The sequence below is a fragment of the Hemitrygon akajei genome, chromosome 4 (assembly GCF_048418815.1).
Source record: "Hemitrygon akajei chromosome 4, sHemAka1.3, whole genome shotgun sequence".
NCBI lineage: Eukaryota > Metazoa > Chordata > Chondrichthyes > Myliobatiformes > Dasyatidae > Hemitrygon > Hemitrygon akajei.
This window is the reverse complement of record NC_133127.1, coordinates 15,307,861-15,324,959: the sequence shown is the minus strand read 5'-3', so window position 1 is coordinate 15,324,959 and position 17,099 is coordinate 15,307,861. Positions and strand designations below refer to the sequence as shown.

General features: G+C 44.5%; 1 protein-coding gene across 1 annotated transcript in view; it reads left to right on the top strand.

The window, feature by feature from the left end:
• The window catches only part of LOC140726138 (dedicator of cytokinesis protein 2-like), a 1,234,790-nt gene that overhangs the window by 1,095,658 nt on the left and 122,033 nt on the right, over nucleotides 1–17,099 (top strand). Inside the window, exon 37 of the mRNA XM_073042110.1 lies at nucleotides 12,903–12,993. Within this exon, the coding sequence (XP_072898211.1) occupies nucleotides 12,903–12,993 (91 nt within the window). The remainder of the gene's footprint in view (nucleotides 1–12,902; nucleotides 12,994–17,099) is intronic.

Genomic DNA, 17,099 nt, shown 5'->3' with positions numbered 1-17,099 from the left:
AGGATCTGTTTAGATGGACATCTTGATCAGTATGGGCCAAAGGACTTGGTTCCATGATAAGAAAATAAGACACAAGAGCAGAATTTGGCCATTCAGCCCATCGAATCTTTCCACCCTTCCATCATGGCTGATTTATTATGCCTCTCAACCCTATTCTCCTGCCTTTTCCCATAACTTTTGATAGCCTGACTAATCAAAAATCTATGAACCTCTGCTTTAAATATACCCAATGACTTGGCCTCCACAGCCATCTTTGGCAATGAATTCCACAGATTCACCTCCCTCTGGCTAAAGAAATTCCTCATTACCTCTGGTCTTTGTATTCTCCCTTCTATTCATAGACACTCCCATTATTGGAAACATCCTTTCCATGTCCACTCTATCTAGGCCTTTCAATATAGAACATAAAACAGTACAGCACAGGAAAAGACCCTTCAGCCCACAATGTTGTGATGAATCAATTAAATTGGTAATCAAATGTCCAACTAAACTAATCTTTTCGGCCCACAGAATGTCCATATCCTTCCACTTTCCTTTAGAAAAGTCTGTTAAAGTCTCTAGTGAATCTGCGTCTGCCACCACCCTGGGCAGTGCATTCCAGGCACCCAGTACTCTTAGAAGAGTACAGCACAGGAACAGGCCATTCAGCCCACAATGTTGTGCTGAACCAACTAAAAAGAAAATCCAAAACACCCAAACATTGATCCCTCCTACCTACACTATGTCCATATCCCTCCATCTTCTTTACATCCACGTGCCCTGCCAAACGTCTTTTAAGAGCCTTTAATGTATTTGTCGCTACCACCATACCAGGGAGCGCACTTCAAGCACCCACCAGTCTCTGAATTAAAAAACAACTTGACCCTCACATCCCCCTTCAACCCACTCCCTCTCACCTTCAATACATACCCTCTGGTATTAGACATTTCAGCCCTGACATTTCTGTCCACTCTACCTATGCCTCTCATAATCTTGTAAACCTCTATCAGATCACCCCTCAGCCTCCAGCTCAAATAAGTCCCTTCAACCACTACCCTCTGCTTTCCATGGGCAAGCCAGTTCTGAATCCAAACAGCCAATTCGCCGCAGACCCCATGCACCTTAATCTTCTGGATTAGCCTCCCATGAGGGACTTTGTCAAACCCCTTACTAAAGTCCATGTAGACAACAGCCACTGCCCTACCCTCAATCTCTCTCATCAGCTTACCAAAAAATTCTGACAAGCTGGGCAGGCATGTCCTGCCATGCACAAAGCCATGCTGGCTCTCCCTAATTAGACCTTGGGTTTCCGAACGCTCATATATCCTATCCCTAAGCATTCTCTCCAGCAATTTCCCTGCAACTGACGTGAGACTCACCGGTCAATAGTTCCCAGGATTTCCCCTTGTTCCCTTCTTAAAGAGAGGTACAGTGTTCCAGGAACTCGCTTGTGGCTAGATAGGACACGAAGGTACTGATCAAAGTCCCAAGAATCTCGTCTCTTGCATCCTTCAATAACCTGGTGTAAAGCACACAGGGTCTGGGGACTTATCCACCTTAATACTCCAATGGAGTTTCAACACTTCCTCCTCCTCAACCTTGAAATGCCCCAGTGTGTTTATACACTCAGCACTGAGTTCCTGCTCCGCTATATCTTTTTCCTTGGTAAATACTGAAGCAGAGTACTTGATATGTACCTCACTCACATTCTCTGCGTCCAAGCAGATGTTCCCCCCTTTACCGTTGAGTGCTCCCTCCCTCTCCATAGATATCCTCTTGCTCTTGATGTATGTATAGGATGCCTTGGAGTTCACTTTAATCCTACTTGCCAAGGACTTCCCAAGCCCTCCTGGCTTTCCTAGTTTCCTTCATGAGTTTTTTTCTGGCTTCTTTATACTCCTCATGCACTTCATTTGATCCTAACTTCCAAAACTTCATGTACCTTCCTTCTTCTTCTTGACTAAATTCGTCACCTCTCTGGACATCCAAGGTTCCTTTATCTTTCCATCCCTGTCCTTCCTTCTAACAGAAACATATCTTTCCTGTACTCTGTGCAATTGATCTTTAAACACCCTCCACATGTCTGATGTGGACTTGCCAGAAAAAAAGTGTTCCCACTTAACGCTTCTTAACTCCTGCCTAATGCCCTTGTAATTTGCCCTGCTCCAATTTAAAATTCTCCCACAAGGGCCATACCTATCCTTATCTATAGCTATCCTGAAAGATAGGAGTTGTGGTCACCGTTTCCTAACTGTTCACCCACTGAAAGTTCAGCCTCCTGGCCAGGCTCATTACCCAACAACAGGTCCAGTACAGCCCATCCACTTGCTGGAGCATCCATATATTGCTTTAAGAAACCTTCCTGGATACACTTAACAAGTTCATCCCCATCTAAGCCATTTACACTAAGAAGGAACCAGTTTATATTCAGGATGTTGGAATCCCCCCTGACATTAATCCTATAATTTTTACACATTTCCTTCATTTGATTACATATCTGTTCCTCAATGTCCTGGTGATTATTGAGAGTCTGCAGTACAATGCCATCAGTGTGATTGTACCCTTCCCACCCAAATGGACTCAGTGTCTGACACTTCCATTATGTCTCCCCTGAGTGCAGCTGTGATATTGTCCCTGGTTAGTAGTGCAATTCCACCCCCACTCACCACCTTTTACCTCCTCGATCTTTTCTAAAGCTTTGAAAACCTAGTACGTTAATCGCCCATTCGTGCCCCTCTCTTAACCAAGTTTCAATAATGGCTACAACATCATAGTTCCCCGTCCTGATCCATGCTCTTGTTTCATCATCCTTTCCCATAATGCTCCCAGCATTAATATACACACACTTCAAACTACCTGACCCATCATACCTGCTATTTCAATTTTGCCTTTCAATACTCTCTCCACAACACCTAGCTTCTGCTTCCCTTATTGTCCGGGTGCTTTGGTTCCCAGCCCCCTGCAAAACTATTTTAAACTCTCCTGAGCAGCATCAGCAAACCTCCTGGACAGAATATTTGTTCCCCTCCCATTCAGCTGTAACTTGTCCCTCTTGTACAAGTCATTTCTTCCCCAGAAGAGGTTCTAATGATCCAGGAACTTGAAACCATGTCCCCTGACCATCTCCTCAGCCACGCATTCATCCGTGCTATCACCTCATTCCTACCTGCACTAACCTATGGCACCGGGAGTAATCTGGAGATCACAACCTTGAAGGTGCATCTCTTCAAACTCTTTCCTAACTCTGTATACTCACTGCATACCGCCTGCGTGGGTTGACAAGTCTATCGGGACCCTGAGGACTTGTGGAAACTGTGTAGTGGTTTCTTTCAAACTTATAGTCTTTTAACATCTTTGGACTATTTTTACTGTGCCCATGGTCTGTTTTTTTAATCAATTATGGTATTGTTTGCACTGTTGTAACTATATGTTAACTATAACTATATGTAACTATGTGGTTTTGTGTAGGTCTTGTAGCTTTAGTTTTTGGTTTGTTGGGTGCTAGAGTTGGTCTCCTGACTTAGTGTGTCTGGGTAGTCTTGTTTTGTCTGGTGGGTTCAGAGCTGCTTTCCGGGGAATGCGCTAAGATGGTGGCGCGATATTAATACGCAGCAGCCTCTCCGGACTCTGGATTTGGGGATTGCCAAACGTTATGTGGATTTTCTGGTGTAGTCTGTTTTGTCGTGTGCTTTTGTGAGATCATTCTGGAGGAACGTTGTCTCATTTTTTAACTGCATTGCAGTAAAAAATAAACCGAAATTCAATTCAATTCAATTCATAGGAACTCTTCCACTTTTCTGCTGCCTGTGTCATCGGTGCCAATGTGCACCATGACCCCTGGCTGTTCCCCTTCCCCCTTAAGAATGTCCTGCAGTCGCTCCAATACGTTGTGGACCCAGGCACCCAGAAGGCAACACACCATCCTGGTGTCTCTGTTGTGGCCATAGAATCTCCTTTCTGTCTCCCTCACTATCGTGCCCCCTATAACTACCGCTCTGCCTGAGTTTACTCTTCCCTGTTGAGCCTCAGAGCCGGCCACAACGCCACCAGCCTGACTGCCGCTGCTGCCATCGTGTGGATCATCAACCCCCAGCGGTACCCAGTGGGCACACTTGTTGCTGAGGGGAATGGCCACAGGGTAAACCCTGCACTGGCTTCTTAATCCCCTTACTTCTCCTGGTGGTCACCCAGCGACTGTCCAAATCCTATACTCTGGGTGTGACTGCCTCTTCAAAGGTGTCATCTATAATCTCTTCAGCCTCCCGAATGATCCTGAGTATGTCCAACTCCTTGACCCACTCAGTCAGGTGCTGAAGTTTGAGATGTAGTCATCAGCGAAACCGTCAGGTATCCTGAATTCCCACATCTGACAGGAGGAGTATTCCTTCCTGACTATACAAAAAAAGAATATTTACCTCTTCTTAACAGTGGCCTACACCTATTTACACACCCCTCAATAGCTGCTCCGTTTTGAGCCTACCCTCCTTTTATTTGCAACTGAGTTTAATCCTTTGATGCTGACACTTTCTGCACCTGTGTGATGCAAAAAGACTGACCTTGCCCAGATCTGCTCCTTTTATCCTCTCTCTTCTGACTTCCACAGGGCTCTGACACCGACACTCACACCCTTGGCACCCGAGCTGCCAAGGAAAATACAGCTTAACCTCTTTTTATACTCACACTCCAAACTTCAGTAGGCCTTTGATGCCAACATGTTCCACATCTCTGTGTAAAAACACTTGCTCCTCGTATTTCCTTGAAAATTATGCCCTCTCACCTCAGATGTATGGCCCCTGGTATTAGATATTTTAATCCTTGGGAAAAGATACTGTCTGTCTCTCATAATCTTATAAACCTCTATTAGGGCTCACCTCAGCCTCCTCCATTTCAGAGAAAACAATCCAAGTTTGTCAACCCTCTCGTTAAAGCACATGCACTCTACATCAGGCAACATGCTGGTAAACCTCTTCTGCACCCTCTCCAAAGCCTCAGTAGATCAAGGAATCTCCTGCACTTCCAGTTGGATTGGGGTGAGGAATCCTCTGAGATGGCTGTACAGACCTGCCGGATGACTGGAGATGGCTGGCCTACCTCCCACGTTCTAAGGGGTTTATCACTTCTCAAACTGTCGAATGTGTTGGCAGGCTTTTCCTGCAGAGTATAACGAGGCAGGATCTTCACCCTGAACACCAGATGGTTTGTGAACATTATCAACGATAATTTCCTTTCACATCTACAGCTAGATATTCCTGTTTAGGTGTCTAATTCCTGAGACGTTCTTGGGGATTTACTCACACAATGTTTCACTAAGACGGTAATCCCCACTTCTTTGTCAACGCGTGGGAAGAAGTTGTTTTGTAATTTGCATGGAGGCCCTTCAGTTTGAGCTGCAGAGTACCATTCCTTGCTGTGTGATACAGATGTATGCTGTGCTTAAGGAATTCTTCTTCGGACTCAGTTGAGCAGTTAATTCAATGTTTGTCCATTTTCATTCAAAGAGTGAATACTGTATTGGTACCGAGCTGATTTGGAAAGGTGGAGAACTGCCTCAGGCTGGGCGGTGGGGTACAGGCCTAGAGTCTATCACTGCGGCGTGGTTCAGATCCTAGTGCGTGGGGCGCAACCTGGTGTTTGGCTGATTTAAATGCTGGATGTGCAGGGTGTCAGGACAGAAGGCGAAGGCCGGACCAATTCCGCAATGTGCGCTCATCGCTTTCCGCGGCACTGAGGCTGTGAGACTGCTCCAGCCACTACGTGCTCCACATCCACAGGCTTCACGGTGATTTACCCCACTGTGTGATGAACTGAGGCCAAGGTTATCCAGGATTGAAGTCTACCACTTCGATTGCAATGGAGTGGTATTCATTTAGTATTAAGTTACTGTTTCCAATCCACAGTGTAAGCATTAGCTTTCAGTTTGAAAGTTTTATTTAACAGCCCTGTTGGCCTAGTATTTATTGTTTTCACTTTAAGTCTGCCCATCTAAAAGTTGTTAAACTGTTCACAGTCTACAGTGTCTCTGCACTTGGGCCGTAACCGTACACTTGGAAGACCTGATGCTACAGGATTTCAGCTGGGAGGAGGAGAAGGGGGACTGTTCAGTGTCACATGAGTAGCATCGTAATGAGCAAGGAGTGCTCAATTTGCATTCATGATTTGCATTTTGTTGCTCGATAGTTCACAGTTCATTTCACACATTTTTTTGACAAGTGGTACAATGTACGTAAGGCATGATAGTGCAGCCGATTGCACAATCCCTGTACAGTACCTGTGATCACCCATCGGGCGTCCATTTAGACAATAGACAATAGGTGCAGAAGTAGACCATTCGGCCCTTCGAGCCTGCACCGCCATCTTGAGATCATGGCTGATCATCTACTATCAATACCCGGTTCCTGCTTTGTCCCCATATCCCTTGATTCCCCTATCCATAAGATACCTATCTAGCTCCTTCTTGAAAGCATCCAGAGAATTGGCCTCCACTGCCTTCTGAGGCAGTTCATTCCAGACCCCCACAGCTCTCTGGGAGAAGAAGTTTTTCCTTAACTCTGTCCTAAATGACCTACCCCTTATTCTCAAACCATGCCCTCTGGTACTGGACTCTCCCAGCATCTGGAACATATTTCCTGCCTCTATCTTGTCCAATCCCTTAATAATCTTATATGTTGCAATCAGATCCCCTCTCAATCTCCTTAATTCCAGCATGTACAAGCCCAGTCTCTCTTAGCATTCGAGGATCCTTTGGATTTGTACTCAGTGGTGTTTAGAAGCAGGAGGGGGGATCTCATTGAAACCTATCTAAAATTGAAAGGCCTCGGCAGAATGGATGTGAAGAATATGTTTCCTATAGTGGGTGAGTCTAGGACCAGAGGGCACAGCCTCAGAACAGAAGGACATCCCTTTAGAGCAGAGATGAGGAGGAATTTCTTTAGCCTGAGGGTGGTGAATCTGTGGAACTCATTGCCGCAGATGATTGTGGAGGCCAAGTCATTGAGTATGTTTAAAAAGTGGTTGGTAGGTTGTTGATTAGTCAGGGCGTCCAGGTTACAGTGAGAAAGCAGGAGAACAGGTTTGAAAGGGATACTAAATCATTCATGGTGGAATGATAGTGGTGGGCCAAATGGCCTAATTCTGCTCTTTTGTTTTATGGTATTGTTTCATTGTTGACAAGTGTACCTGGATACAAATTAAAACTTTTGCATGCCAGCCAAATATATAGTGCCATTTATAATTGCATTAATACGTAAAAAAAAGGTCAAAGATAAGGTTTATTGTCACATGTATGTTGAAACATACAGTGAATTACATTGTTTGTGTCAACAATTAACACAGTACAAACATGCTGGGGGCGGGGGTGCAGTACGCAAATGTTGCCCCGCTTGTGATGCCTGCAATTTACTAATCCTAATTTGTACGTATTTGGACTATGGGAAGAAACCGGAGCACCCCAAGGAAAACCACGCAGTCACCCAGTGAACGTACAGACTCCTTACAGGCAGTGGCAGGAATTGAACAGCAATCACTGATCACTGGAATTGTGAAGTATTATGCTAACTGCTGTGCTTCCATAAGAAAATATAGAAACATAGAAAACCCAGCATAATACAGGCCCTTCGGCCCACAAAGCTGAACCGAACATGTCCCTACCTTAGAACTATCTAGGTTTACTCAAAGCCCTCTATTTTTCTAAGCTCCATGTATCCATCCAGGAGTCTCTTAAAAGACCCTATTGTTTCCGCCTCCACCACCGCCGCTGGCAGCCCATTCCACGCACTCACCACTGTCTGCATAAAAAACTTACCCCTGACAAAACCTCTACTTCCAAGCACCTTAAAACTATGCCCTCTCATGCTAGCCATTTCAGCCCTGGGAAAAAGCCTCTGACTATCTACATGATCAATGCCTCTCATTATCTTATATACCTCTATCAGGTCACCTCTCATCCTCCATTGCTTCAAGGAGAAAAGGCCAAGTTCACTCAACCCATTCTCATAAGGCATGCTCCCCAGTCCAGACAACAACCCTGTAAATCTCCTCTGCACCCTTTCTATGGTTTCCATGTCCTTCCTGTAGTGAGGTGACCAGAACTGAGCACAATACTCCAAGTGGGGTCTGACCAGGGTCCTATATAACTGCAACATTACCTCTCGGCTCTTGAACTCAATCCCACAGTTAATGAAGGCCAGTATACCATATGCCTTCTTAACCACAGAGTCAACCTGCGTAGCAGCTTTGAGTGTCCTATGGACTCGGACCCCAAGCCCCTCTGATCCTCCACACTGTCAAGAGTCTTGCCATTATTGCTATATTCTGCCATCATATTTGACCTACCAAAGTAAACCACCTCACACTTATCTGGGTTGAATTCCAAAGAAAACAAAGTGTAGATTATAGTGTTAACATACCAGCCAATGCGTGGCACATAATTTGCCTTAGCAAATAGCATTTCTGATCTTCTGCCTGACTTGAGGGAGAGGGGAGCACAGAGGGTGTCTGGGGCAGAGAGGTCCTTGATCATGTCCTGATGAAAGGTCTTGGCCTAAGACACCAACTGTGAATGGGGGTGACCTCATTGAAACCTATTAGTGGTGAAAGAATTGATGTGGAAAGGATGTGGGCAAGCCCAAGATCAGAGGACACAGCCTCAGAATAGAGGGCTCCCTTTTAGAATGGAGATGAGGAGGAATTTCTTTAGCCAGAGAGTGGTGGATCTGTGGGATTTGTAGCTACAGGCAGCTGTGGAGGCCAAGTTCTATGTACAAACGTACATTAAAGGCTGAGGTTGATAGATTCTTGATTGGTCAGAGCATGAGGGGATATGGGGAGAAGGCAGGAGATAGGGGCTGAGAGGGAAAATTGATCAGCCATGATGAAATGGCAGAGCAGACTCAATGGCTGATATTCTGCTCCTATACCTTGTGGTCTTATGGACTTTATCCCATCCATAGATGCTGCCTGGCATGCCAGATTCCTTCAGCTTTTGTATGGGTTGCTGAACATTACCAGCATTTGCAGAATCTCAGATGCAGTCAAAGCCTCAGGGTTGTTTCTGATCTGGCCTCCCAAGTGACCTGGAGTGCTACTTGGTTCAAGTGTGACTATAATTACACAATAAATGCTTGTCACATGAATGAGTAAAAGAGCAAACGAGATCCTCAGGAAACAGAGAGCTGCCATCAACTAAACTCCTGGAGCCTTGTTTTTAATCATAGTCAACATCACTGTGGTTTTAATTTCATTAGAAACAGCAACCATGTTAAACATCTACTCACAGAAAATTGACTGATTATTCATGTTGACTGTCAGAACAAACAATTAACAGGGGAAAGTCACTCTGTGATTCTGTTTGCTGACTACAGCAGGTCAATAATTGAAATGTATGCGTTGTCAGAGAATTAGAATTCATATTGTGCCATCTAAAGGATTTTATCATGTTAATGAGGACCTGCACACATTTACCAAGGACATTCTGGGAAATCTGTCACTTGTTTTAGCAGAATGCCACTTGTCGTGACAATTATTGCAGCTTTTGTGTTTACTTGTTCATTTTTTGGGATCTGACCAACACTAACAATGGCAGCTTTTATTGCAAATTCTTAATTGTCTTCGACAAGATGGCGGTGAGCTACTTTCTTCTCCTACTGTGGTCATTCCAGAGAAGAACTGTTGGGGATTGAGTTGGGTGGTAGATGGGTGTCTCGGTAGCGTAGCATTCAGCTTAACACCGTTGCAAAGCCTGCAACTCAGGTTCTGTCTGCAAGGAGTTTATATGTTCTCCCCCAAGTACTCGGGTTTCCTCCCACATTCCGAAGACGTACACGGTAGTAGGTTAATCGAATACATGGGTGTAATTGAGTTGCACAGGCTCATTGGTTCAAAATTTAACAAAAACAAAGTTTGAGAAATAGGCCGACTGGGCAGTAATTCCCCGGCTGGATATCTGCTACTTCATGTGTTTAGTTTTCCCCTTCCCTGTGAAAAGCACGAGGTGCATTCACCCTTTCTACACTCCTTCATGTTTATACACAGTATACCGTCGATGCAACTTTTAACACTCTACTGGAAAACCTTGGTGGAAGTCACCGCTTATTCAGGGTGAGGGTTTTGGTTATTGGGAGAGTAAGGATCTAGGACTACAAGACCATAAGAAATGGGAGCTGTAGTTGGCCATCTGGCCCATCAAAGCTGCTCCGCCATGCAGAGCTCAAAGTACAATGTAAAGTTATTGCCATATACTGTGCTGAGATGCATTTTCTTGCAGGCATTCTCAGTCAGTAAAGCAAAGAAATACAATGGAATCAATGAAAGACGGCAAACAAAGACTGACAAAACAACCAATGTGCAACAGAGGACAAACTGTGCAAATACAAAAGAAATGATAGTAATAATTCAATAAGATCATCGCTGATCTAGCCGTGGACTCAACTCCACCTATTTGCCTATTCCCCATAGCTATGGGGCAGCATGATAGCATAGTTGTGAGCACAACATTTTACAGTACAGCTGACGCACGTTCAGTTCCCACCACTGCCTGTAAGGAGTTGATGCATTCTCTCCGTGACCGCATGGGTTTCCTCAGGGTGCTCCAGTCTCCTCCACATTCCAAAGGTGTGCTGGTTGGTAGGTGAATTGGTCTTTGTAAATTGTCCCATGATTAGGCTAGGATTAAATCGGCGGATTGCTAAATAGCGTGGAGGGCCTATTCCACACTGTATCTCAATAAAAAGTAAAAAATATATCTAACTATAATCTTATTAATTATAATCTTAAATATACTTAATATATTAAAATATATTTAAATATAAATATATTTAATAGATAGCCTCTGCTTCTTAGATTTGATTTCCCCGGGGAAAAGTACAAAGATTAGCTCTATTTGTCACATGCACATTGAAGTGTGTCGTTTTGCATTGAATAAAATCAGTGAGGATTGAACTGGGCAGCCATCAAGTGTCACTGCTCAACCCAGCAGATTGTTTGTTGCTTCAGACTCTAGTATCTGCTACCTCATGTGCCTCTCTGTCAGAATTGATCTCAGGGGAGAGAAAGGAGTTTTGAAAGGCCTACAAGGCCTACAAGGACACAGACTCATGTGGCCAATGGGATGAGGGAAGATGATTGACGTAGACAAGGTGAGTTGAAGGACCCATTTCTGTGCTGTGCAGCTTACTGACTCTTTGGCCACAGACCTTCAGTACTACACTCACTGGCCACTTTATTAGTACTAGTGGCCACTGAGATTATGTGCATGGTCTTCTGCTGCTATAGCCCATCCATGTCAAGGTTTGACTTGTCGTGCCTTCAGACATCTGCTTCTACACACCACTGTTGTAACGTGTGATCAGGAACGGTTATTACCCTTTAACCATCAGGCTCCTGTGTCAATATTCCAGCGTCAATAAGAAACATAGAAACATAAAGATCCTACAGTGCAGTACAGGTCCTTCAGCCCGCAAAGCTGTGCCTAACATGTCCTTACCTTAGAAATTACCTAGGGTTACCCATAGCCCTCTATTTTTCTGAGCTCCATGTACGTGTCCAGGAGTCACTTAAAAGACTCTATCATATCCGCCTCCATCACAGTCACCAGCAGCTCATTCCATGCACTCACCACTCTCTGCATAAAAAACTTACCTCTGACATCTCCTCTGTACCTACTTCCAAGCACCTTAAAACTGTGCCCTCTCATGCTGGCCATTTCAGCCCTGGAAAAAAGCCTCTGACTATTCACATGATCAATGCCTCTCGTCATCTTATACACCTCTATCAGGTCACCTCTCATCCTCTGTCGCTCTGAGGAAAAAAGGGCAAGTTCACTCAACCTACTCGCATAAGTCATGCTCCCCAGTCCAGGCAACATCCTCGTAAATCTCCTCTGCACCCTTTCTATGGTTTCCACGTCCTTCCTAAAGTGAGGCCACCAGAACTGAGCACAGTACTCCAAATGGGGTCTGACCAGGGTCCTATATAGCTGCTACATTACCTCTCAGCTTCTAAACTCAATCTCATGATTGATGAAGGCCAATGCACAGTATGCCTTCTTAACCACTGATGCTTAGGTCATATTTTTTTTTCCCATTCTGATGTTTGGTTTGGTCTAAACAACAACCAAATCTCTTGACCATGTCAGTGTACTTTTATGCATTGAGTTTCTGCCACATGATTGGTTGATTAGGTACTTGTAATAATAAGCAGGTGTATACAGTATGTGTGTGTGTGTGTGTGTGTATTTACACATATATAGAGCAACATTTGTGGGCTGCCCCCAAAACATCCTCATACTGTGTTCACACAAATGACACAATTCACCTTTTGTTTCAATGTACTTGTAAATCTTTAATCTTTGTCAAGATAGTTTAAAGGAAGAATGTAGTGATTTAGTTGCATTTGCCCTCAAGGAGTCTAGAGGAGGCTTGACCCAACAGCAGATCAATGGAGACAATTCAGCTGCGGACAATAACTTTAATAATAAATGGCAAAATAGCAAGATACGAGTGGTCACAAAACAAGAGAGAGCAAAAACAAATCACGACAGGCAACAAGGTAAACTTTAGGCAGGGAGAGTGAAGGCTAGGAACAACTGGTTGAGGCCAGCTGGTTCGATGAGTGAACCCAGACTGTGGATGAGAGATGTGGTTAAATATGCTGCAGGTGATGAGACTGGAATGAGCTTCCGATGAGTCCTGTTAGCTGGCTGGAGACTGGGCGGTGATGGTTACCGTGAAAGTGCAATGTAGATAGAAAAATAAAGTACAAGATAGACTGAGAGATCAAGAGTGTATTTAAGATAAGGGATGGGATGGATCCAAACATTAATGGTCCAACGTTTAGCAGTTCCTCATTCATTCAGGGAACCAAGGTAACATGACTTCCTACAATACCTTCTGACTGTTCCCTCTCCTGTCTGCTTCCATCATTCACAGGTACCTATATAAGCTTCGGGATCTGCACATCAGCTATGAGAACTTCACAGAGGCGGCCTACACGCTGCTGCTGCATGCCAAGCTACTCAAGGTAATGGCCAAGTGATTTTTCAGAAACGTGTTTGCACGTGGAGGCAGGTAACTCAGGATCGGCTGCCATCTCCTCCAAGTAGCTGAGGTTTCTCATGATGTTCCATTGTTGAGGTTGGAGAAAGGTAGTGCTGGTCGCTTCAAGAATGTGACGGCTGTGGGAAAGTAGCTGTTCCTGAACGTGGTGGTGAAGGCCTTCAGGTTTCTGTACCTCTTGTCCAATGGCAGCTGTGAGAAGATGGCATGGCCTGGATGTTGGGTTTGATCACTGTTGCTGCGTTCTTGGCCTTCTTGAGGCTTTCAAGTTCAAGTTCAACTTTCATTCAACCATTCGTGAATACCCATGATATAGTCAAATGAAACAGCATTACTCTGGGCCAAAGCACAAGGAACAGTCCAAACAGTCATACATGGTGTAAGGCACATATACAACAGCAAGCATATATAAAAAGCATTAAAATACAGTCATACAAAATAATATATAGAGCACGACCCTGAGTCCATGAATTTTGCAGTAGTCTGCAGTCCAACACTTTGCAGTTTATTTTCTGCCAAGTGAACACTGGGGGCAGCACTGACTCCAACTTGGAAAGTGCACCACACTGCCGCGAGCAGTCCAGTGGAGTGCCTGACTCCTTCGCCTCCCCCGGTCTAGTTCTCGCTATGACCGAGTCCAAGCAGCTCACGCACCCTCCGCCCTCACCGTCCACCCATAAACCAGTGAATTAGACTTGCAGCCTTCCACACCACCGATGTCCAACAGCATCTTGCAACCAGAAAAAAGGCGACAAAGACTGTTAGACTGTACGCCTCCTTCATGTGCTGACACCTCTCTGAAGCTGGCAGCACCATGGTCAGCACCAACTCCAGCTGCTTCAGTTTCTCTGCCAGCAAGTGACTCGCTAATGGAGTAGAGCTGCAGGACTTTAAATTCTTAATGTCCCGTAGGGTCTTGACCCCATAGAAGCTGCTGCGTCCCAGCACGCTGTCATCTTACTGGAAGTCAGCTTTCAGTCATAGGGAGGTGGAGTAACGTTGGTTATTGAAACAATCCTATGGTGAAAGGGAATGATAGATCATCAAATTTTCCTTCATGGGTTAAACTAAAGAAGGGAAAAAGACACAGGAGCAGGTCCTTCAGCCCAACGGACCCATGCTAGCCAAGATGCGCATCTGAACAAGTCCCATTTCCCCACATTTGGCCCATATGCCTCGAAAGCTATCCTATCCGTGCACCTATCCAAGTACCTTTTAAATGTTGTTAATGAACCTGCCTCAATCACTTCCTCTGGCAGCTCATTCCAGATATGGACCACCTTCCGGATGGAAACGTTGCCCCTAAGTTCTTAATAGCTCTCTCTCCTCTTCTCTCTAGTTCTTGTTTCCCCAATCCTTAAACTCACTAAGGTGCATTCACCCTATTAATGCCCCCCAAAATTTTATACACTGCTGAAAGGTTCACAGTAATACACAATAAATGCTGGAGGAACTCAGCAGGTCAGGCAGCATCAATGGAAAGGAATAAGCAGTCGAAATTTTGGGCCGAGACCCTTCAAGATTCCTTCTCCTTTGCTCCAATGAAAATCATCCCGAACTGCTCAATCTTTCTTTATAACTCAGTCCCTCAAATTCTAGTCATTTCCTTTTAAATCTTCTCAGTATCCTTTCCAGCTCAGTGACATCTTTCCTACAGCAGGATGTTCAAAACTCCACATAATTGCACAAGTAGTTCATTTTGGTGAGTCAAACTTGAAGACAGAATATAGTATTAATGGTAAGACTCTTGGTGGTGTGGAGGATCAGTGAGATCTTGGAGTCCATGTCCATAGGACACTCAAAGCTGCTGCGCAGGTTGAGTGTTGTTGAGAAGGCGTATGGTGTGTTGGCATTCATCAACCGTGGGGTTGAGTTCAAGAACTGTAAGGTAATGTTACAGCTATATAAGACCTTGGTCAGACCCCACTTGGAGTACTGTGTTCAGTTCTGATCATCTCACTACAGGAAGGATGTGGATACTACAGAGAGAGCGCAGAGGAGATTTACAAGGATGTTACCTGGATTGGAGGGCATACCTTATGAGAATAGGTTCAGTGAACTTGGTACCAAGGGGATGTCAGGAAGTTTTTCACACAGAGAGTGGTGGGTGTGTGGAATGCACTGCTGGCGGCAGTGGTGGTGGTGAATAGGATGGGGTCTTTGAAGAACCTCTCAGATAGGTACATGGAGCTTAGAAAAATAGAGGGCTATGCACTAGGCAATTGTAGGCAGTCTATAGGTTAGGTTACATGGTCGGCACAATGTTGTGGGCCGAAGGGCCTATAATGTGCTGTAGATTTCTATGTTCTATGCTGTATAATATTCCAAATGCATCCTCACCGATGTCTTTAATAACTGCATCATGGCAACTTCTATACTCAGAGCCCTGACTAATGAATGCCAGTGTACCAGAAGTCAATCAGACTGATGGGAGTATACTAAGGGTATCCAGACAACTCAAGGGATATAGGAGGGCAGGTGGGTGAACTTATATCTCAAAAGCAATACTCTAATATTAAGGCCTGCTGAAGGGTTTCGGCTGAAAATATCGAGTGTGCTTTTTTCGATAGATGCTGCCTGGCCTGCTGAGTTCCTCCAGCATTTTGTGTGTGTTGCTCTAACATTAATTGTGGTAAAGTGAGTGCTGGGCAGAGGGTGAAGCTGCGTCTCTGCCAAAGGAAGTGTCAGGTGTTCCTTCCTTCCCCTAGCCTGTAGCACCTGCTTCCCCCCCCCCCCACACTGATCAGGGTCATGTAAAGCCATGGGAGCAAGTGGTGGATGGTCGTATGAGCAGCCAGTGCAAATCACATGCACTGTTGATGCAACCATTGACACCAAGCAGACAATCTCTGAAGATTATTGATAATGGCTGGGGTTACCTGTCTCATGAAAATAATGCCCAGAAGAAGACAATGGCAAACCATTTCTTGGCAAAAAAAATTTGCCAAGAACAATCATGGTCATGGAAAGACTAAGATTGCTCATGTCTTACATCATAACTCATAACAAATGAACGATAGTGCAAGAGGTATAGAGGACACAAAATTTCTAAACTCCATTCAGGGGGAATCTTATAGCCAGCATTTAGCAAGCCCAGTAGGAGACGTTGGTTGGGTAGGTGGAACCATATTGGTTTGGTTCCAAGGAGATCAGGAGAGGGAGTATCAAAGGATAACACTTGTACTGTAGTGATCATAATTCAGTTAGATTTCATGAAGTTATGTTAAAAAAAAGTCAAATAAAATAAATGAAGATCTGAATTGAGATCAAGCCATTTTTCTTAACTAAATGAAGAAGAAGTTGAGTTAAGAAACAAGTACTTGGAGGTAAATCAGTCTCAATAGCAGAAAGAAAAACAGGATAAACTAGTTTGAGAAAGGAAATGTTACAAACCTCAAAGTCTATGATCATAAGCTGCATTTTGCACCAAAAAAAAAGAGAATCTGAGCACATTTCACTGGTTTTGGCATCATTACACAGCCGACTGTGTACTTTCAGATCAAATTTTAAATATTTTTAACTATATATAAGGGTCGGAATAATCTAGTTCCTCTGTATATTTTGGAGTGTCTATCACCGTTCATCCCTGATCATAATCATGGATCTGCAAATATTGGTTGGGCTAGTACTGTGGAACTCTTCAAATCACTTCTGAACACCTACTTTTTTTAATTTGACCAACTTATCGTTCGTTTCTTTGTTATGTGCCATGTCATATGCCATGTGTGATCATGGTCTTTCCATGACCACGATTGTTCTTTGCGCATTTTTCTACATAAATAGTTTTCCATTGCCTTCTGGGCAGTGTCTTCACAAACTGTACAAGATGGGTGACTCCCCCCACCCCCAGCCTTTATCAATATTCTTCAGAGACTGTCTGCCTGGTATCAGCGGTCGCAAAACCAGCAACTGTGATCTGCGCCAGATGCTCATACGACCATTCACCTGCTCCCATGGCCTCACTGACACTGATTTGGAAGGGAGGGGTCTAAACAGGTGTTACACCTTCTCTAAGGGTGACCTACAAGCTAGCAGAAGGAAGGACTGCCCCACACGTCCTTTGGTAGAGAT